General features: G+C 35.9%; 1 protein-coding gene across 5 annotated transcripts in view; it reads right to left on the bottom strand.

The window, feature by feature from the left end:
* Window positions 1–2,952: 2,952 nt before the first annotated feature.
* Window positions 2,953–23,985, bottom strand: part of NUP58 (nucleoporin 58) — a 50,426-nt gene continuing 29,393 nt past the window's right edge. For 3 of the 5 annotated variants that reach the window (XM_003818352.6, XM_003818353.6, XM_055096566.2), the window contains 4 exons: window positions 21,364–21,565; window positions 15,892–15,990; window positions 14,197–14,292; window positions 10,511–12,963 (listed from right to left, as the gene is read on the bottom strand). In XM_003818352.6, the coding sequence (XP_003818400.4) occupies window positions 12,794–12,963; window positions 14,197–14,292; window positions 15,892–15,990; window positions 21,364–21,565 (567 nt within the window). In that variant the 3' untranslated portion in view covers window positions 10,511–12,793. Of the gene's footprint in view, window positions 3,348–10,510; window positions 12,964–14,196; window positions 14,293–15,891; window positions 15,991–21,363; window positions 21,566–23,985 lie in introns of those variants that run through there. The other 2 variants (XM_055096567.2, XM_055096568.2) reach the window with 2 other exon arrangements.

Raw genomic sequence — 23,985 nt, 5'->3', positions numbered from 1 at the left:
TTAATACAAAGATGGCACGTTCCTCCTCTTGCCTTCTGAGGATACCCTACTCTGTATCTGAGTAGCTTTCAATAAACTATCTCTTCTCACTGCACTCTGCAACTCACCTTGAATTCTTTCCTGCACGAGATCCAAGAATCCTTTCTTGGGGTCTGGATCAAGACCCTTTCTCTGGCAACAAAATCACCCTCACTTCTCACCTGAATTGCAGGAATAGCCTCTCAACTCATGTCCTCATTCCTTCTTGCTGTGGTGTTTCCCAGCTTGGCTTCTAAATTCACAGTTTGTGGAAGATTGTTCTCTGTTGCAAAATGTTTAGCATCCCTGGTCCCCAGTCATTGTGGCAACCAGTACCCCCTCACACACATGCACATACACACACCTCCAACATCCTGTTAAGATGGGGCCAGATGTTACCTCTCCATACAAATCCTCCAAAAACAGGATCTCACAGTGAAAGCCAAAGTCCTTATCAAAGCCCACAAGGCTCTATGCAATCTGATGACATTTCATCTCTCTGTTCTCAAATGCTATTTTCTGGGCCTCTTTTCTCCTTATCTCTGCATGGCTTCCTCCCTTATGGCCATCTGTCTTTACTCAGTCACCATTTTCTCAGCAAGACTTTCTCTAGCTGCTTTATTTAAAATTTCAAGCTTCACCCCCGGCAGTCTCTATCCTTCTCTACTTTTTTTCTTTCCATAGTACTATCACCCCCTAACAGCCTACATATTTAACTTATTTATCTTATATATTGCCTATGTCCCCCAACTAGAATATATGTTCTAGTTGAATGTCCCCCAACTAGAGGGCTGGATTTTTTTTGTTTGTTTTGTTTTGTTTTAGACAGGGTCTCACTTTGTCACCCAGGCTGAAGTGTAGGAGTGTGATCTTGACTCACTGCAGCCTCGAATTCCTAGACTCAAGCGATCTTCCCACATCACCTTCCTGAGTAGCTGGGACTACAGGTGGGCGCCAACACTCCCGGCTTATTTTTGTATTTTTTGTAGAGACAGGCTTTCACCATGTTGCCCAGGCTGGTCTTGAACTCCTGAGTTCAAGTGATCTTCCAGCCTGGGCCTCCCAAAGTGCAGGGATTACAGGCGTGAGCCACTGCACCTGGCCTGGAATTTTTGTTTGATGTGTGCACTTACCTATTCCAACACTTTAAAAAATGTCTGACACATAATAGTTGTTCACAAATATTTGTTGGCTAATTGGATGAACACAGAAATGGTATATACATAAGAATGAGTTGCATAATATGCAAATGGACAATAAGTATGTGAATAAAGATGTTCAACATTAGTCATTAGGGAAATGCAAATCAAAAGCACAATGAGATACTACTTCATGCTCACTGGGATGGCTATTAGTAAAAAAGACAGACAATAAAGGATATGGAACCCTTCTACATTGCGGGTAAGAATGTAAAATGGTGCAGCAACTTTGGAAAAGTTTGGCAGTTCCTCAAAATATTAAATATAGAGTTACCATATGACTTAGCACCTCTGCTTCTAGGTATATACCCCAAGATAATTGGAATCATGCATTGACACAAAAATCTGTCCATGCATATTCACAGCAGTAATACTCAATAGCCAAAAAATGGAAACAGATGTTCATCGGCTGATGCATGGATAAATAAAATGTGTTATACCCACACAATCAAATATTATTTGACAGGCATGGTGGCTCATGCCTGTAATCCTAGCACTTTGGGAGGCTGAGGCGGGTGGATTGCCTGAGCTCAGGAGTTTGAGACCAGCCTGCGCAACGAGGTGAAACCCCGTCTCTACTAAAATACAAAAAATTAGCCAAGCTTGGTGGCGGGCGCCTGTAGTCCCAGCTACTTGGGAGGCTGAGGCAGGAGAATGGCATGAACCCATGAGGCGGAGATGGCAGTGAGCCGAGATCATGCTGTTGCACTCCAGCCTGGGTGACAGAGTGAGACTCCATCTCCAAAAAAAAAAAGCCAAACAAAACAAAATTATTTGACAATAGAAAGGAATGAAGTACTACTCATATGTGCTACAACATGGATGGCCCTTGAAAACATTATGTGAAGTGAAAGAAGATGAAAAAAAGAAGTGAAAGAAGGTCACATTTATATAAACGAATCCAGAACAGGCTACAGAGGCAGAGAGTAATGATTACCTAGGACTTAGGGTGGAATAAAGAGTAACAAAATGTTCTTATGGGTTTTTTTGGGGGGGGCGGGAGGGTGGTGAAAAAAATGTTCTAAAACTAGACTGTGGCCGGGCATCGTGGCTCATGCCTGTAATGCCAGCCCCTTGGGAGGCCAAAGTGGGATGATCATTAGAGGCCAGGAGTTCGAGACCAGTCTGGGCAACATAGAGAGCTCCTATCTCAAAAAAAAAAAAAAAAAAAAAAAAAATTAACCAGGTATGGTGGCACATGCCTATAGTTCCAGCTACTTGGGAGGCAGATGCGGAAGGACTGCTTGAGCCCAGGAGATGAAGGCTGCAGTGAGCTATAATCACCCCACTGCACTCCAGCCTGGGTGACAGAGACTATCTCTAAAAAAAAATTTTTTTTTGAGACAGAGTCTCGCTCTATCACCCAAGCTCGAGTACAGTGATGCAATCTCGACTCACTGCAACCTCCGCCGCCAAATTCAAGCGATTCTTGTGCCTCAGCCTCCCGCGTACCTGGGAGTACAGGTGCTGCCACCATGCCCGGCGAATTTTTGTATTTTTAGTAGAGTCGGGGTTTTGCCATGTTGCCCAGGCTGGTTTCGAACTTCTGAGCTCCGGCAATCCGAAAAAAATTTTTTTTTAATTAAAACTAGATTGTGATAATATTGTACAACTTTGTGAATACACTAAAAACTACTGAATTTTACTTCAAATGGGTGAACTGTAATGGTATGTGAATTATATCTCAATAAAATGTGTTTTTTTTTAAAAAAAGAGTGAGTTGCATAATTGGAACTTAGAAGTATTTCATTCACTATACTTGGTAAATTTTATTTTGCACCGACTTTTCCTACTCCATGAGTTTTCCACCAGTGCCTTCTATACATTGAATTAGTGGTCTGCTTCCCAGTTCCTCTAAATACTCCGAGGATCTGGTATATGAGCCATTAGATTGTCCTTAAACACCAAAGGCAAGTTTTATTTCCTGAATTCTAAACATCTTGATCAAACCTACTCTAAGCTTAATGTGCTTTTCTTGAATAATGCGATTTACAAAATGAGAATTAGAAGTTCCTTAAAGGTAGATATTTGTTGATTCAAGGACTGCTCAGAACTGTATTTTTCTTCCTATTTCATTGGTTTCTGTAACACTGGGTTTTCGAAATTCAGTTAAAACCTGTGATTTGTTGCCTGAAAGAGAAAAATCGTTTAGACTGTATTATGACAATAGTTAATATTTATTGCATCTTAGCTTACACCAGGAATATATTTAAGCACCTTACGTAAGCTAACCCATGTTTATCTTCACAGTCAACCTATAAGATGGATTCTTATCTTCATTTCACTAATGAGGCACAAAGATGTTAAATAACTTGCCTAACTAGAGCTACCAAGTGATAAAGCTGAGATTCTAACCCTAGTAGCATGGTTCCAAGGCCTATATGGAGAAAGATCAGCAGGGAGGGTCACTGAAGTAACCCTTTTCCCACTGCATTATTTAATTAATAAACATTAATAGAATCTGGTTAGACCGTAAGCAAAAATAAACCCAAACTAAGACAGGGCTCCTGTCCTGGGATTATGCAGCCTAATATGGGAGACAAAGATACCACCAAATAATAAAAATATAACTTGGTAAGCCTGTATTAGAAGCCTGTATTAACCAGAGTGAAGAGGTACAAACTAACTTTGTCGGGGGGAGTTAGAGAAGGATGAGGAAAGATGATGCTGAAGGGCTAACAGTTACTCCAGACAAAAGAAACAGCCCCTGGTGTGAAAGAGCATAGTGTTCGGGAATGGTCTTGGTGTGGGAACGTGTCAGAAGGGACTGGTAAAAGTAGAGGCCAGACTATGAGGGGCTTTGTATGTTACGAAAAAGAGTTTGAAATAAAGAGCACCAATGAGTATCGGCTTGACATGACCCTGTTTGTGAAGATAACTGTAGGAGCTCTGATGATGAACAAGGGTAGACAAAGAAAGCAGGGATACCAAGTAGGAAAGTGCTTTAACGATTGACATAAGAGGCAAAAGAAGCAAATTAAATTATCTGTAATTTATTTCTCTTTTAGACATATAAGCCGTATTTGGTCCCAGAACCACGGTCTGCACCGTCTAAGGCAGCATAGTCTAACAGAAATATAATGCGATCCACATATATATCTTTAAATTTTATACTAGCCAGGTGTGATGGTGTGTGCCTGTAATCCTAGCTACTTGGGACGCTAAGGTGGAAAGATTACTTATCCCAGGAGTTCAAGACCAGCCTGGGCAATGTAACAAGACCCTCCTATCTCAAAATAATAATAATACATTTTATACTAACCACATTAAAACAAGGAAACAAACATTTTGAAATATACTTAATATATTTCAACATGTCATCAATACAAAATCATTAACAAAATATTTGGCATTTTTCATACTGTCTTCAAAATCCAGTGTGAATTTTATACCTAAAGAATTTTCAATTTGAATGCTAAATTTCCTTTGAAATTTAATTTGCATTTAGATTTTATAAATTTTACAATTGACAATGTAGACTCATATACTCAAGTTTTTCCAAACACACTTAAATGTTGCCCAATATTTGAATGGTGTGTCAGTTTTTAAATTTAAATAGATAAAAATTAAAGTTAAAAGTTCAGTTCCTCAATCACGCCCACCACACATGGCCAGTGGTTACCACTGTGGACAGTGCAGACTGCACTGCTTCTCAACCAAGGGAGAACCACTTGCCAGACACTCCCTTGTTGGATTATAATAGATGTCCACAAAATATGTTTATTATCAGGATTTAAAACGGAAGAATTTCTCGTTCTAAATCAACTGCAAGTAAAACATGGTATAGAGGAGTAGAAATTCTCGACACCAGGAGTAAATGCTCAGCACATTATTGTTTTTTAAGTTACTAAAACAAGAGTATTGTTCTTTAGATCGATCCTTGTTTGGCTAATTGAGAAGATGTAAACAATGATTTGAAAGAATTTTTACTAATGCACCTATAAAAACATCTACAAAAACAAGCTCCATTATGGCCTTCTGTTAGCTGTATATGGAGTAGACTCCTAAAACACAGCCCCACTACAAAACACCTGAAAATAATGAGGGCAATTTTTAAAAACGTCTTTTAGATGCATAGCTGAATTAGCCAAAAAGTAAATCCTTGGAAACCAAAAATGAAGTGAAAGTGTGAAAACGTTGGAGCACTGAGACTTGTGGTTGCTAACAAAGACATCGAGGTTATAACCCTGCTCAGGAGGCAAGCCGAGGCCCAGCAGCCTGTGGAGATTTACTTATTGTACCCTAGGTAAATTCTCCCCTTCTTCCTTACCAGTGCTGGTTTTAGCTGAGTGCAGGACACCTAGCAAAAGACATTCCCCAGACCTACTTGCAGCTATGTGACTAGGTGCTGGCCAATGTGGTATGAGCAGAAGTATGCAACTGCTGGCTCATACTCCTGAAAGGAAAGGTATTCTCTTCACTCATTCCTTCTTCCCATGAGCTGGAATGCAAATACAGGTTGAGAATCCCTAACTTGAAATGCTCCAAAATCTGAAACTTGAGTGCCAACATGAAGCCACAAATGGAAAATTCCACATCTGACCTCATGTGAAGGGTCAGTCAATACTATATTTCACACAAAAAATTATTTAAAATATTGTATAATATTACCCTCAGGCTATGTATATAAAAAACATAAATGAATTTCATGTTTAAACTTGGATCCCATCCCCAAGATGTCATTATGTATATGAAAATATTCTAAAATCTGAAATACTTCTTGTCCCAAGCATTTGAGATAAGGGATACAAACCTCCTCTGGAGGGTGAAGTGTTAGTTGCTTTTTATTTTGAACCCCTTTATGTTGTTCAAATTTAACATTTTAAATACATGGTTCTTTAAACTTGTAAATACTTCATAAAATATAAACCATATTCATATTTATTCCTCAAAGCCACCTATTTTCTTGATTCCCTCAGGCCAAATTAATCTCCTCATATACTCGAGAATTTTTCTTGTATCTTTTTTTTTTTTTTTTTTGAGATGGAGTTTTGCTCTTTTTGCCCAGGCTGGAGTGCAATGGCGCGATCTCTGCTCACTGCAACCTCCGCCTCCTGGGTTCAAGCGATTCTCCTGCCTCAGCCTCCCGAGTAGCTGAGATTATAGGCATGTGCCACCACACCTGGCTAATTTTTGTATTTTTAGTAGAGACAGGGTTTCTCCATGTTGGTCAGGTTGGTCTTGAACTCCCGACCTCAGGTGATCTGCCCACCTCAGCCTCCCAAAGTGCTGGGATTACAGGCACGAGCACCACGCCTGGCCTTCTTGTATCCCTTTAACTTAAGAAAGCCCACTTTATATCATTAATTTATGTAAAGTTAAAAGCCTACATAGACTCTACATAGACTGCCTGGGTTTGAATTCTGGCCCATTCGCTTGCTAGTTGAGTGGTGATATTATTTAACAACTGTGCCTGTTTTCTCACCTGTAAAAAAAAGGAACACCACTACCCAGCTCACAGGATTGAGGACTAAATGAGTTAACGTATGGCAGCTCGTAAGAGTAGATCCTGGCCCCTGCTTAGCACTGTTAGCTACTGAGTATAGACAATATCCTACCCATATGTATTTATATTCCTAAATTCCCAGCAGTGGATCACACAAATTATTAAGGAATGTTTACTGAATTAAACTGACTTGCTTCCCGGGGGATTAAAAGAGGGGTGGTGATGACAAGAAAGGAGTTCTCCCCAAGTTAATTCTGCAGCACACTTGTCAGCAATGAAACCTTTGTAAGCCTGGTAGGTTTTTTGTTTCCATTAGCTGACAAATAGACTAGGTAGAAAAAACAAACGCATTCTACTGAATGAATGGGAAAAAGGCAAAAACCATTCTGGGCCACAATCAATTTTTCCATTAATCCCTACTCTCTCCTATGTATGTTGCGGCCTCTCATTCTTGCCTGTCTCCCTGGTTCTCTTGAGCTTTTTAAAGGGCCAGTTGATCTGTACCAGCAAGTCTCACTTGGTCTGAGCATGTGGTGCTCTTTTGAGTCACAGGGGAGTCATACAAGCCTTCCAGGAAGGGTTTTCTTGTTAAACTTCTCTTTGACAGTACCTAAAATTCAAATAGTCAAAATGGCTCTGCTTACCTTTTCCAAGGTGGAGAGACCCCCCCACCGCCCCCATCATCCAGTTGCTGGGATGATGCTTTTCTCCATAAACCTCTTCATAGGGAACCAGCAAGAAAAGGTCAAAGATGGGCTGCTCAAGTCCAGCTCTTGCTTCTTTATAACGCTCTTTACACCACAGATAGTATTCCCTCTGCTTTTAAATCACATAGACCTAGGTACTTACCTTACTTTGCCCTGATCTAATCTATCACATACTTGTAGTTTCCCCCATATGAACTGTGTAATCACATTACCTTCAGTGCCTTTCAGTTAGTCATGAAAATCAGCACGCTATTCCTTGATCAGAGACAGGCAGTAAAATATTGTGCTTTGGAATTAAACAGGTCTGGGTTTAAAACCCAGCCCTATGACTTAGCTATGTGACCTCAAGTAAATTGCTTAACCTTAGCCTCAGTTCCTTCATCTATAAATTGGGTATTTCTGCTTTACACAGTAATATTCAGACTAAACATGGTCAAGTATATAAAATGCCGAGTGGTACCCAGGACAGACTATGCACCCAATAAATGGAGATGTGATGTAAGAGGCAAAGAGGACTTTGTGCATGAGATTTAAGTTAGGTATGCCAACTCAGACTTCCCAGGACACTGGCTCATGTTAGCAAGGCCCAGAATCCTGTGACTGAATAAGCCTGTCTTGGTGTGTGCTTCAAAAAGTGTGGCAAAGTCAGCCTTATTCACAGAAAAGGTAGGACATTAACTCGGATTTACTATATCATCATCAGAAAGGACAGGAAATAACTGGTTGTAATAATGTAAATGACCTCATACCTACTACAGGATAAAAATTTGCACTCAATTCAAATCAAGATGGTTAGTAAAAATAATCAAACAAGAATCTAATAAAAACTTTGCTAAAAGAACAAAAGACCCAACAGATGCATATATCATGCTGTGCTTATTGTTGTCAATTTCCCCCAGGACATATTTTGTGTAAATCCAATAAAAATCTCAGAATTTTTAAAGAAAAATCAAACTCAATAAAATAGACACTAAAGTTCATCTTAAAGACTAAGTGTCCTAGAATAGCCTCCCCACACAAAAACAAACAAAAAGGCTAAGATAAAGCAGCTTCCTATCAGGTATACAAATAAAGCATCTGGCTACAATGATTAAGGCAGTGGGGTATTGGTGCAGGAAGACCTAATGCTTCTCAGGTGTCAGGGGTTACACTATCCAAATGCTTTAGATTATATTATTAATATAACCACCCATGTATATCATCCTTATTTTCTACAGGATAAAGCTGAAGTCTAGAAGTTACATAACTTGCTTAAGATCACACATGGTCAAGGCGGGATTCTGAACACAGCTGACTAGACATATCTCTCAGGAAAAATATTAATACCTATTATCTACAGAGGTCCTACAAATCATTAAGAAAAAACCCTAATTTGGTATAAAAATTGTCAAAGGATATAATAAGCAATTACATTAACATACAAATAGCTGATACATATTAAAAAGGTTGACCTCACAAAGACTTATAATTAGGATTACAATTAACTGGGATCACAAAGAAAACTAGGAAATGGATATACATGCTGGTAGGAGTATATATTTGTATAGCATTTTGGGAAGGCAATGTGACATTAAAACACACAATTTATATGACTTTTCAGCAATTTATTTCCAGAATCAACCCCAAAGAAACTGAAATAGTCAAATGAACCTAACCATCCATAACAGAGAATAGTTGGTGTGGGGTGTGTGTGTGTGTGTGTGTGTGTGTGTGTGTGTGTGTGTATATATATATATATATATATATATATATATATATATATATATGGAATACTACACAGCCACTAAAAAGGAATGGATGAATTGGCTGGGCATGGTAGCTCACGCCTATAATCTCAGCACTTTGGGAGGCCGAGGCGGGCAGATCACCTGAGGTCAGGAGTTTGAGACCAGGCTGGCCAACATGGTAAAATACATCTCTACTAAAATCTCTACTAAAAATACAAAAATTAGCCAGGCGTAATCATGCCTGCAATCCCAGCTACTCGGGAGGCTGAGGGAGAACTGCCTGAACCCAGGAGGCAGAGGCTGCAGTGAGCCGAGATGGCATCAGCCTGGGCGACAAGAGTGAAACTCCATCTCAAAAAAAAAAAAAAAGGAATGAATTAATGGCATTTGCAGCCTGGATGGGATTGGAGACTATTACTCTGAGAAGAAACTGCACGTGTATACATATGTAACTAACCTGCACATTGTGCACATGTACCCTAAAACTTAAAGTATAATAATAATAAATAAATAAATAAAAATTAAAAAAAAAAGAGAGAAGAAACTCAGGAATGGAAAACCAAACATCCTATGTTCTCTAAGTGGGAGCTAAGCTATGAGGATACAAAGGCATTAAGAATGATACAATGGACTATGGGAACTTAAGAGGGGAAGGGGTGGGAAGAGGGTGAGGGATAAAAGGCTACAAACTGGGTCAGTGCATACTGCTCAGGTGATGGGTGCACCAAAATCTCACAAATCACCACTAAAGAACTTACTCATGCAACCAAATACCACCTGTTCACCAATAATCTATGGAAATAAAAAAAATTTTTTTAATTACATTTCCTAAAAAAACCACACAATCGTTGGAACAGATCATTGTACACCCATTCTATGGGACAGTATGTAAAAAGTAAATCTATATAGACACAGAAAGATGCTGATGATATACCAATAGAAGGGAAAAAGAACAAGTCCAGAACACAGACTTTTTAACCTATTTGTTAAAAAAGTAAAAAGGGATCCAAGAGAATAAAATGTGATAAAAAATCAGAGAGAACATAAAAGAAAAAGAAAAGAGAAGTAACATTTATATATTCTTTTAAGACATATTTAAAAGGGTCTACAAGGATACATATCAAACCATTAGACTGCACACTAGGAAATGGAAGGGAATTAGGGCCCAAAAGTTCAAAGGGATTTTTCCTTTTTTACTCAATATTATTCTTTATAACTAAAAATGTTCACTGTTTTTGTCATTTTGAGAAGACAAAAGCAAGTGAGAAATAATTTACTATCTTATGTTCACTCTTCTGTTTAAAAAAGAGCAAGATGTATAAACCAATGAAGGGAATATACTAAAACCCAACCGGAGACTAAAAGAGCAATAATAAGAAAATTACATATTAAGAACAGCTACTGACACCTATAAAGAATCAAAGCAACTGACACAATAAATTTTATTGTTTCCATAATAATAGGCTCTGGACAAAGACAATGGAGACAATGACAACACATTTAAACTCCTATAACAAATTAATCTGTTACAAATTTCCAGTGGCTCAACATCTTAAAATGCAAAATATATAAAGAAAAAAACAAGAAATATAAATATTCAGATTTTTGCAGTACAATGAAATGTCTTTTAAAAAAAGTTTGTTGTAATTGTGTATCTAATTCTGACAGTAATTCAAAACACAAAATCACACATTTTCCCTAACTTCCCATGTTCTGGATCTGGGGACTGCAATATTACAGAAATATGCAAAAATAAGTTTAGTGCTCAGAGATAAATAATTTTCCTTATTTCAATGCATCAATGCGCAAAAATTTCAATTCAAAAAAGCCAACCACTGCTATATGCAGATAAATAAAACATGTGACAACACTTTTATAATCAAACCCAACATTATACAAAAAATATGTGTGGCACACGCACATACGTGTGCATATGTGTATGCAATGCCTATTTTAGAAAAAAGGTGTCTTGATGAAAATGATTTTGAAAATAGTCACTGACACACATTATATACAAAACCTTTTATATAAAAAATTAAACTATTTTCAATGAAATTCCATGTTCACATCCTATCTGAAAACTGCAATTGAATCATAAATAGGTCTACTAACGAAATCATGGCTAAGGCAGTTCTCTTTCCAAGGGTTTTCTTTTATATCCACCTGATGTCACTAATACTAATGTAGTCAAATATACAGATGCAACCTGACATGCCTATGCGTTATTACCTGGAGCTCTGTTCACTGTTATAATGGGAGAATTTACAGTTGCTACAAAGAATATTTTTCTTTTTTAAAATATACTGGTTTCTCTATTCCAAATTAAGCACTTACCTAAGACATTAAGAGGCTGAGAAGCCACTCCATTTGGTGTCAATATCAATAGCCCTATAAGAAAGAACTCTGTATTGGAATAGCTAGAAAAGTTCTCACTAAAGTGAGAACTTTAGTGCATCCTTCACCTGCATAGAATCAGTTTGGCTAATAGCTCTTTGCCCCAGAACACCAGTCTGGAGTTCAAATAGGCTCCTGAAAGTTCATCTCAGATAAGAAAAAAACATCTCACAGAAGCAATGTAAGGACACACAGGATAATAAAAAGGTTAAAATCTGTTTGATGAGTCTTACAGCATTCCTCATTTGGAGGAGCTGCTATAGGTTAAGGTGGAAACAAAAATGGAAAAGACCAGGGGCAATAAAGTTGAGTTGGCCAAGTATTTACGCCAGTAACCATTTCAGTAAGTCTTTAAGCAAACAACTGCAATGACCTGGTACCTCTAGCTCATCATTCTACAAGCACTGAGGATATGAAGCTTAAAAGGTGAAAACTTGAATACCCTTAGAAAAGGGGAACAGTTTGAGGCAAAAGTTGTAGGCCTGTAAATACATATTTTATTTTATTTTCATCTTTTTTGAGACGGAGTTTTGCTCTTGTTGCCCAGGCTGGAGTGCAGTGGTGCGATCTCGGCTCACTGCAACCTCCACCTCCCGGCTTCAAGTGATTCTCATGCCTCAGCCTCCCGAGTAGCTGGGATTATAGGTACCCGCCACTATGCCCAGCTAATTTTTGTATTTTTCGTAGAGATGGGGTTTCACCATGTCAGGCTGGTCTCAAACTCCTGACCTCAGGTGATCCGCCTGCCTCAGCCTCCCAAAGTGCTGGGATTACAGGCGTGAGCCACCACGCCTGGCGTAAATATGTATTTTATATGCACACACAACTGTGTGTATTATTCTGTATATATTTACATACATATTCACAAGATGCCCTGCAGTATAATTCAAAAGGCCTTTAACAAGGAACAAATTGATTCTAGTATAGGCCCTAGAGTTCACACCACCTGTATAAGAAACAAATGTGCATGTATTCACATAATGTAAACCTCATCAACAAAAACACTAGGTTAAATAGTAAGTTTTAGGTTAATGGTTTCTAACCATTACCAATCAGTGATGTAATCAGAACATTTCTTACACTAAGAATCAAATTAAAAAGAAAACACAACTGGACTTTAAATTCACAAGAAAAAAGATGTTCAGTATGGCAAACATGAAGAAAGTTCAAATTCCAGAGTAGGGAAAAATATCAAAACTTTATAAATCTCCTGGGACGCAATTTAATTACTGCATCATTAGAAAAATAGACTCATAGAATGAACGGTGCTGCTATGGATTCTCTCAACACATCAACCCATGTTTATCTTTTTCCTCTTTTGTTTCCAGCTGGAGGTTTCTTCAACTGAAGGAGTTGTCCTCCTGTTCCAAAACCTGCAGAGGCAGGATTGGACACCCCAAAAGTCAAACCAGCTGATGCCGTGATGCCAGGATTGCTGAAGTTAAACCCAGATGTACTTGAGCTGCCAAAGCCTTATGTTTAGGGAAAAAAATATTCATATCAGAAGTTGAATTCCAAAAACAAATATAAAAACAGGGAGGAGCAGTAAATTTCTATCTAAAAGAATACATAATCTGTAAGAATAGCAAATATATTAAAGCCCTAAATTTCTAACATGAAATTTTAACAGGAAAATAATTTAGCTAACAACTAAGTGGCACCCTGAAAGAGAGTGTAGTGATGCAGGCCAAAAGAGAAACCTTAGCACAAATTACTAAAATCTATAGAAACTTCAAGTTGCCAGAAACTTTCCTGTTAATTAAATATGTCAAGGTGCCTTCCTCCTTAGACCCACCAAAAACATTTTATCAACATGTAGAAGAGAGACATTCACATATCTGGACCTACCCTTGCAATCCCAAGTCCTCCAGGAAAGCTTCAACCCACAACGTTCAAGACAATGAACAAACAAAAGAGCAGTACTTACTGTTTTGATTTTATAAGAGCTTTTGCAAAATTAAGATCTAGTACTACTACTGCGTAGTTAACTAATACAATATTTCAATTATAATCCTGATAACATGGAATCCTATTATTATCTTCCTCCACTGGAACTGCTGATTTTAAACGCTACTTAATTCCTTCAAATTCTCTAAATTTAAACACATCTTCCACAGTATTATGTCATTATATTAGATATGGTATTTGTCCCTAAGCACCGCACATTAAAACAAGCCATATTTACCAATATAAATGCAAAAGCAGATGAAATTTGGAATTTTTCATAAGAAGAGTCAAAAAATTATACCTATTTCAAAAATGAACAAGAAACTAAATTAATAATCATTTGTAAGACTGTGGTATTCTTAAAACCAGAGGGACCCTGGAATAGAAATCATTCTCCAGGATGAATTATGACAAAAAACTTAAACTTTCACAATGATGGGTTCCTTTTTGTAATAATGAAGAAAATTATTTAACCATGAAGTTAGTCACTAGAGTTCAAATGAATCTCTGAGTTAGAAGATGTAATTAATTATTAAATCAAACTAAGAAGTCTCGTTAGAAGTATTTTACAAACCTGCCCTTTAGTTTATGAGAGAGATAAAGTAAAATGATTAGTTAGGCTTGCACACTTCATCCAGGGAGTAAAAACTGAATCAGGGAGGGAACTTTTTGGGTTACTGGAAATAACAACACATACTTTTAAATTAAATAATTTACACCTTTAAATTTGCCTGAAATCCAGGCAGAAACACACAAACCTGCACTAAGACTTCCTGAGGGTTTATTTGTTGTTCCAAATCCAAATGTGGAGGCCCCTGTGGTGCTGCATCCAAAACCAGAGCTAGTTCCAAATCCTAGTGGAAGGGTAATAGAAAAATATACAATGGCACATAAAACACAGGTTAAAGGATATGGACAAGTACAACCGAAAATCATCAGAGGTCTAACAGATACAGTGCTGAAAAACATGGCCTTATTAAGGAAATCTGCTTACTCCTTTGCATGAGACTTTTAGAAGAACTAGACTAATTCTGAAATAAAACGTTTATATCTATTTAGACTAAGTTTGTGACCCATCAATTTTTAAAGAACAAGGCCATAAAAAAGAAATTAGTATTTTCTCTTTTAAATGTGCTAGAAAATTTTACCCACCATTCAAGTATGATTTTAGTCAGTTATAACCATTTCCACTTTAGGGGTATTTCATTTCACAAAAAAAGGACTAAATACATTAATAAGCATGACATGCACTACAATGTAAACACTAAATACTACAAGGTTATTTTACTCTGCTCTTTCCCAAAACATTTTTAATTAAGAATCTGAACCGCTGAAAAACTCTGCATAACTACATAATCAAGCACTTTAAATCTACTCAGTAACAGTAGATTCCTGCCATACTACCAGCCAGTTTAACAGTGAAAAATTGGTGGTGAGAAGATCATGGTTTTTCTCTTAACAATACTATCTTCATCATTTAAAAAAAGAAGTATTTTTCATCACACAAAGTTCATGACATTCTAAGTACTTGAAGACTAGTTTCCACTCTCCTAAGAGACAGGTGCTCTACAAATAAAGTTCAAATTCTTTTTCGGTTATTTTGCAATAGCTTATCTAAAATACTGAGTGTGACAGTATCATTGCCTGTAACAATAAGAAATGTGATGGCAAATTAATTATAGATTATAGGAATTATGCTATCTGCCAGATTCTAATAATTCCTAATTTAGAACAGAGTCTATATTAAACAACCGTAATAGCTTATAGGTCTCCCGTCTTATATTTTAGTGGAAATAAGGGCAACTTATTCATTACATTATAATGTGCCTGTGAAAATACAACCAACTTTCAGTTATCCATATCAAAGAATTGTGAATGCATTTGTATTTAGCATGATGTTTTTGCAGGACTTACCTTACTAAACTTATGAAAGTATTAAAATAAGCTCAATTGCTTATGTAAACAAGTATGTATATAGGCAAATTTGCCAAATGTGCTTAGAAATGGACATGAGTTGAGCTGTTCAATTCATAATAATTTCCCTAAGTACTCATTTTCAGAAAAAAGAAGATACTGATTAGGAGAATGTATATCATCCAGAAGTAGTTCAGACTCCAAACTAACATTAAGACTATTAATTTTAAGATTTTTAATTAAGATGATTAAAACTAAAGAATTCTCAAGTTCATGTGTCAGCATATTGCTTTGAAAACATGAACATGCCTACCACTTAATTTTAATACTTTATATTTGCTGTTCACAGAAGATGGAATGATTCTTTAAGTTCTAAATCTAATATTAGAAAGCAATAATTATGTTTGAGAATCGTTTTTGCCGGATGGAACCTTAACTTCCAAAATAGCAGGAGATTCTCTTAGAAATTTTTTTTTACAGGCTAGTATCAATTCAAATATATAATAGTTCAATGAAATATTAGAAAAGTTAAAGTGTACCTCCAAGGTTTGAAGAACCTAAGCCACTTGATTGCAAGCCAGTGCCAATACCTGAGCCGAATGGCGTTCCAAAACTAACTCCCAGAGATGGCTGTGGCCCTGGTATAAAAAAAAAAAAAAAATGGGGGGGAAAAAAAACAAATTTGCCTTACTCTTTCAAGATTAAAGATTCTTTATGAAATTATTTTTAAAATGAACAGTGATTACTTTTAACTGATTCCATTTGTTAAAACTTAGTTTTCAGGATGTCTCTCCAGTCTAACTTATCTATCCAAACTGATTTATCTATCTAAAAATTAAAAAAAGATTTTAAAAAAATTAACCTGTTCAGAACTAGACAATTAAAAGAGGCTTACCGCAATGAAAGACGTTAGTTTAATCTACTAAATAATTTGAAATCTTTAATGTATCATAAATTATCGTTCCTTTAGATTTACTTCTAGAATTATTTTAGATCTCCTCACTTGTTTTCTGATAAAACTAGTTGGTATAATCAGTAAATGGTTTTTACTTTTTTTAATCGAGCTCCTTAGTGTTAGAGTCAAGTCTCAACTGATCAAGAGAGACTGACACTAACATGGCAAAACTATCATGTTATTTCATAAGAGTAAGTACCCAAAAAACTAGGCATGATTTCTCATATGAAATATAAATGATATATACAATAAGTAGATAAAAAAACAAGACAATGTTTTATTTTATTAAATTTATTGTTCATTGTAAAGCAAATCAATTACACAGTAACATGACAATTCCAACTTGTTCACAAAAAGTGATAATTGAGTTCTATTCTTAAGCTCTGCTACATTACACCACTTATCACCTGATTAAATAAAGTAATGAACATTTACAAAGGCACCGCTGTGTACCTTGACAGATTCAATACATTCAAGATTTCAATTCAGAAGTTTCTTTCCAACGTTTTGGAAAATGTACTCAGAAGCAGAACGATTAGTCATCCTTTTCCCACTTGTTACTTTAAAGATTTTGGCTGAGTTTGTTTGGCAAGAATAGCATCAAACTTACTAGCCTCTCTTTTAAACTACTATTTTTTTTTAAAACTAAGCAGAATACAAAAATCTAAAAATCTCTCATTTGGATAAATAATTTATGAAAATTATTCAATAAACTTCATAGTACAATCTTCAGTATTGTCTTTTTCAAGCACAGTGATCAGTGCATCTCAAAGATGAGGGAACTGTCAAAGTAATATACACACTAAAATTTAAATTTTTAAAGAAATCAAAGCCTTCAAGTTATCCAATGAAGAATGAGGTTTGTATATTAAAAAGGTAGTGTAAAATTATAAAGCATTTAAAGAAAAACAACCGAGGAACTACATTTTGCTACACTGGGACAGAAACTGGACTTTTCGAATAGCTTCTAACCCAGAAAACAAACAATAACTAATAGCAGCCAGAATTCTTATACTACTATTAAAAAAATAATTTAAAATTTTACATCCAGTTTGAGATCACTTTGAGAATAAAATACCTGCCTAGCAGCTCTTTTGTAAAATGTTACTATAGGAAAAAGAAACCAAGCATATTATTATACTTTCTGATTCCTAACAAAAAACATAAAAAACACATGTCCAGTTCTTTAACATTGAGAGACTTGTTTGTCACAGGTTAATAGGAGGCACTGCTGGTGGAAGACCCTAAAGAATAATGCACACCACAGCCCTCAGCCTTGTAAGTCATAAGAGTTACTCAAATAGCATGCTTTTTGTTGTGTGTGGGTCTGTTGTTAAGAGCAACAGAACATAAGATTTTTCTAATCATCAATATTCAGAATATAATCAAGAACTCATATCTAATGATGACAAGACTTTCCATTGCACATCAGATACATGATATTTTTAGTTTTGTACCTTCACACAAATTCTGAAGGCAACATCATTTATAAAACTCGTAGGCAAATGTATAACATTTTTTAATAGTAAAAACTCATGATAAATATCTCCCATGCCAAAGTATTAGCATATATTACACTCTGGCCACCATATATATTAGTTTCACTATTAGAAAGCAGTCTAAATCCTTCAGGCAAAAGTTACGTAAACAATTCAAGAAGTCTGCTTTGAAATTTGAATAGTCATTCAATGAGAGGTTCTTATTTCCATAAATAAAATTAAGTTTGTAGTGATATATACCAATGACTGGCCAAAGTGAAATCTTCATGTAGAGTAACATTTTACAAAAGTTACCATATAATATATTCACACACAACAAAACCAGGTTTAGCACTGTAATTCATATTTTCCAGAATAAATTTTACTTTCTTAAAAGTAAAACTGCATTAACAGAAAAAGGACTAAAGTGCTAAAAATATTTTATAATTTTCCATGATCACCCCAAATGCCTAATGTAATTAGTATGGTTATTTCTAAGTCACATTTTAAAATAATTTTTCTTTAAAAAACCTAAAATGCGTTTTCCCCAGTTTGAAAAATTTTACTCTTACTGATTTAATGGGGAATGTTCCTTTGGTTATTAAATACAACAAAATCACAAAACCACAAGAAACTAAGATGAAATACTTAATGTTTCCTATTTAACACTGCACCTTAAATGTCCAAACCTACACTAAGCTAAAAAGTAGGAATTCCTAACAAAACGTCTTGGCTCTCCTTAAAACAGCAGCTAAGTCACATAAGAAAGTCTTATTATGTAAACATCAAGAACTCTTAAAGTGTCAAAACACAATAGCAAAACTCAATCCCAGGTACATTGCTAAAAAACCTATCCTAAATTAAAATTATACTGAAAAGCCTAATGTAAATGTCTTCAGTTTTTCAGGAGGCTTGGGAAGCACTTACAGACAAGTGTCAAGTTCTGCCAACATGAAACTACGTTATCCACGTATCGATGCTCATGATTTCATACACAAATAGCCTGCTGGATTTTCAATTCTCTGCAGCCTTCAGAACAAATAACTGTAAATCACACATGCCTAAGCCCTAGTATACTTTTTCATTAAAAAAAAAATTGAAGGAGGACAAAGAAGTCGTTTAAGTCTATTCCTCCTCCTCTGAGAAAGATACAGAAGCCACCTTCAGAAGGCAGCAGTCTAAGAAGCTATTTGCTCTGTGCCCATATTCATGTTAATAAAAATTTCATATGCAAATAAAAGCAAAACCCTTCTGATAACTCAAATCTTGTATAGATCAACAGTGATGTATAAAAACAATGCATAAGCTCTCTCTACCTTCATCTAGATGGTCTAAAATTTGTTATTGGCACTTAAAAACAAAGATTTCACAGAAGTCACAGGGCATAAGGGATAACTTATGGGGTACAAAACACCATTCGACAAATAGGGACATTTCTAAATGTATCTAACGGAGCTCAGAAATCTCACATCATGGTGACATGACTAAAAATAACGAAAATTTTGACTGGGAAGGCCTGGGAGACCTTTAGAGAAACAAAAGGAGAAAGAAAAGATAATGTAAAATTGTTATCACTGTTGTTTAGCTTCTCAGTTCTAAGAATTCATACAATTCAAAGCGAAAACACTGTAAGGTTGTTTAGGTTAATAAATTATAATTTCTGCCATCTGATTAGAAAGCCCTTATGTGGACTTCAAAGTTTCAGGGAAGAGTGAAGACAGTCAATTTCCCCAAAGCCTGGCAAAAGTCACAGACAAAATTAAAGCCTATGAGCAAAAGGCTCCTCAAGAATACTCCAGATTAAGCTAACGTTGTCAACCACCACAGAGGGCAAAGACCAAATCTATATTGTCTACCTTTGTATTCCTCGAGCCCAGCACATAGTAGGCACTCATTTAGAAAATGAACACACATCTCCATATGTCCACGAGCTCAAAATGTATAAGTGAAAACCTATGAATTTCTCAAAATAATAGTCTATAGATAAGAAAGTTAAACACACACACACACACAAACCCTTGACAGGAGGTTTTGCTTCAAGTTTAGGTATTTATCATAGAATATATTCACTTACAACATAACTTTTTATATAACTGACATTTCTCAAGTTCTATTTAATAGAATGGAAATTCACTATGTTTAAAGAACACTTAACCAAATCTACACTTATCTACTTTAGGATTAATACTGGCTCTAAAAAGTAAACTAGTACTATGGTTGGTTTGATTAACTGGTTAAGTAATCATGAGAGCTGATGGTCATAATTATGGGATTGAGTCCTTTTAAGAAGAAATATCAATCCTCAAAGGAATCAATCCCATAATGACTTTTTCCCTCCATAACTTAACAATGCAATCCTACACTCCAGCCAGCTAGAGAGCTACCAGACAGTGCTCATGCGAGCCACTATTCACATGGGTCCAGCCACGGGATATGGAGGATTTAGCATAAATCTATCATCAACCCTTTACTTATGGCAAGTCAATTCTGTCATCTCCAAATATGAAGAACAATTTTTTAAACTGCCAATAGTGAAAACCAGAGAATGCTTCCCTAGTATAGGTAGCTTGAATGCAATCTAAATATGTATTAATTTTTTTGTGTGTATTATAATGTACTACTGGACTATATGGAACTCTCAGAAAGACACATGCTATTGAATAATAAGCATTACTAAGAAATTTATGAATGATTAAAATAAAAAAATCAATATCAATTAAGACTATTTTTCCATGTCAAGCTTCAAACCTGACAAAAGGGATAGCAGGATTAAGATAACTATTAACCTCCAAAAGACACAGGACCAAATAAAACACTGTAGAATGACCACAAAAAATGTTTCTCTAATTAGAAGTGTAACTAAACCAAGGAATAAAACAATCTGCTTTCCATGTCACCAATTATTTTCACTGTTCAACTTCCCAGTTGCTCCTTAATGTGCAATCCACATCTCAAAACATCTTTTTCCTGCTCTTGCTGTTCTGTTCACCTTGGAAAGGTACAATTCTAGCATGTATCGTCTTCAAAATTTGGTTTAGAGGGCTTGTATTCTGTTTACAGTCAACATACATACAAACAAGCCTACTGATCTTCAACATACCTTCAGTCAATAAAAGCATACTTCATCCTGAATGTGGGTACTTTGTAATCACTATGTATGAGGAAAATGAGAATGCACCATCTATCAGTATCATATATGAAAAATTCAACGAATGGATGGATGATCTCTGACTTTAAAACAATAAATGGTACAATCATGATTTCAGAATCTAATGTTATTCTTAAATGTAATTCACTAGTGAAACACCATGTTCTAAAGGGCATTTATAGCAATACAGCAAATAACATTAAGTAGATTCACAATATTCAATATCTAATTGATGTATAATTATTGCTAAGACTACCCTGCCTTTTTTATCAGGTATGTTTATAATTGTGTCCATCACAATTTTAGATTGTATTGGAACAGCTACTCATAGAAATTTCTTCAGTGCTCACACAAATGGAAGACTTATAAAAACGCACATAAATGTTCTGCATTGGAACAGTAAGAAGCTATAACTTGAATGCGTTCAGACCTGTAGCAGGCTGTTGCTGCTGTGTAAGTGTTGCAGCCATGGCAACGGCTGCTGCGTTTGGCATGGTGCTGAAAGGAGTGGGTCCAGTAGTAACTCTGGGTGTGTTCTGCCACTTCTTGGCTTCTGCTCGCCTTGTTTCAAACACATCAACAGCATCTCCCAAGAACATTTTCCTGTAGCCAAGGTACTGTTCTTTCAGAACCTAAAAGAATAAAAAATAAACAAAACGGCTAAATGAAGTTTCACATTGACTATGGTTAATACGTGGATGAATATAACCATAAGTTACCAAAGACAGTCCCAATATTATACATTCAATCCAAACTGCAAATTAGAGTGCTAATAATGCACTTTGGTGTAGGAAGTGATGAGTTCAAGAGTTCTACTGCTCCCTTGAATAGTTTACTCCCTATCTTTACAATATGCTTCTAAAATACTGTCTTTGTGAGGCCTTGTTTAAAATAAATCAGCTAAGCTTTTAGACAGAGTAATATTTAAATACTCCATCAATGTGCAGATGGATGGATGAAAAGAATTTAAAAATAAATATTCCAGTTTTTCAAGAAACTTTCCCCTCAAATGTCCAACCTTTTCATAGCCTTTTGATTAAAAGTTTAAAAAAAAAAGAAAGAAAAAAAAGTCAGCACTAAATATATATACTTTTAAATACATTTTTTAGAAGGCCTGGGTAACACATGCTAAAATAAGGTGTTGCACCTCAGCAGTGGTTGGAGGGTATGATGAGGGCTTCTACTTTATTGCTATTGCTATTATTTGACCATTGTACAATGAGACTTGATTCATGTTAAAGTTATGAACCCAACCACCCACCTCAAAGAAAAAAAGTGTTTGTAACTCCAGAGTAAGAAAAATTCCCAAGTTCATAAAGTGAGCTGCTTTTACCCAATGCAGCATCTGCCTTGATTAAGGCCATCAACAGCAACAATTGTTTCACTTTAGAATTATTTTATGCTTTCATTGAAGATTTAGCCTAATTTAGATAGGTTTTTAACCACTTTTTGAAAAGACACAGATTTTTCATATTTCTTACATTTCTTAGCAGAAATTAGTAAACATTAGGTTCTGATTATAACAAATACAGCACTTAAAAATCTTACTGTTTATGGTATTTAAAAGCTATCATCGCCCTTTTTGTGTGGATGTCAGTGTTTGATGTTCCAATTCCAAACTTTGCTACATTTATGACGTATTAAAAAAGGGGGCCTGCCAAGAACTGGATATTGGGGAAGATACAAAGCCAGAATCAAGACATATGATGTAAGAAAAACAAGCACTACCGATCTCTTGCAAATCCACCCTTCCTTGTCCTGGGCAAGCATCAGTATCCCATAAATTTTAGTTCTGCTTCAGATAATGGAAAATAATGATCCACCTTAGAAACTTAAGACCAAGACCATTAGTTAAAAGAAACAGCCTGGCCGCGGTGGCTCCCACCTATAATCCCAGCCCTTAGGGAGGTCTAGGCAGGAGGACTCCTTGAGGCCAGCAGTTAAGATCAGCCTGGACAACACAGCAAGTGCCCCTCTCTACAAAAAGTTAAAAAATTAGCTAGGTGTGGTGGTGCATGCCTGTAGTCCTAGCTACTCAAGAGGCTGAGCCTGAGGCGGGAGGATCGCTTGGGCCCAGGAGATTGAGACTGCAATGAGTCATGATTACGCCACTGCACTCTAGCATCGGCAACAGAGCAAGCCCGTCTCAACAAAACAAAACAAAATAATAAAACAAACAAACAAAAACCTTGACATCAGCCATGATTTATAAAACAAATTGCTAAAACTTCCAAATGTGTTAATGTTCCTGAGGCCTGGCTGGATAGAATAGTTAACGCCTGTTTCAACAGATTACCTAATGAAAAACAAAACGAACAAAAAAATGTCTTGTGAGATTTCTACAAGAAATAAAGAAACCTAGAGCTTAGTTTGCTCACTAAACTAAGCTAAAAATAATGGCAACATACCAAATCTGATTATAAAATATTCTTTGGTTCTTGGGAATATCCTTTCGTTCTTGGGTTGCTTAAAGAGTAGGTCAAAATTTTATGTCTACAACGTTTATTTGAAGTGATCTAGGGCAGTTTTATGTGGTCTTGGTCTCACTGTTTTATGGTCATATTACCAAAAATGATATATTTTCCAAACCAGAGAGGAGACAGTGCTGCTAAAAAAAATGTACGTTTACACCTGGCATTTGCTCTGAAATACTTCATGGGGGGGAAAAAGCATCTTCTGTGGAGCATTGATAAAACAAGTTCAGCAGGGTTTTGATAATGGTTGCAATTAGGTAGTCATACCTGGGCATTCAGTATAATGATAGCCTACTTTTGTGTATATTTGAAAGATTTCATAATAAAAATTAAGGAAAAGAATTCTGTGCAACGGACTTCAAAGTGCCATACATTAATTTTATTAAAAAATTAAAGTAACATTTATTATAGACTAATAGAATTTTTTTAAATCTGATAAAATTCCTCCTTTAGAACAAAATTTAAAGATTTGGGTTACAGTTTTAAATCTACTAAAGCAAAAGGTCTAAAGTGCACTACCATTTCAAAAATGGTGTAATTTAAATGGTTTACTTAAAAAAATTCTGTTACTATGCATG

This window comes from Pan paniscus, chromosome 14 (assembly GCF_029289425.2).
Source record: "Pan paniscus chromosome 14, NHGRI_mPanPan1-v2.0_pri, whole genome shotgun sequence".
Lineage (NCBI taxonomy): Eukaryota > Metazoa > Chordata > Mammalia > Primates > Hominidae > Pan > Pan paniscus.
The sequence above is the reverse complement of the archived record's forward strand: the minus strand, read 5'-3'. Positions and strand labels throughout refer to the sequence as shown.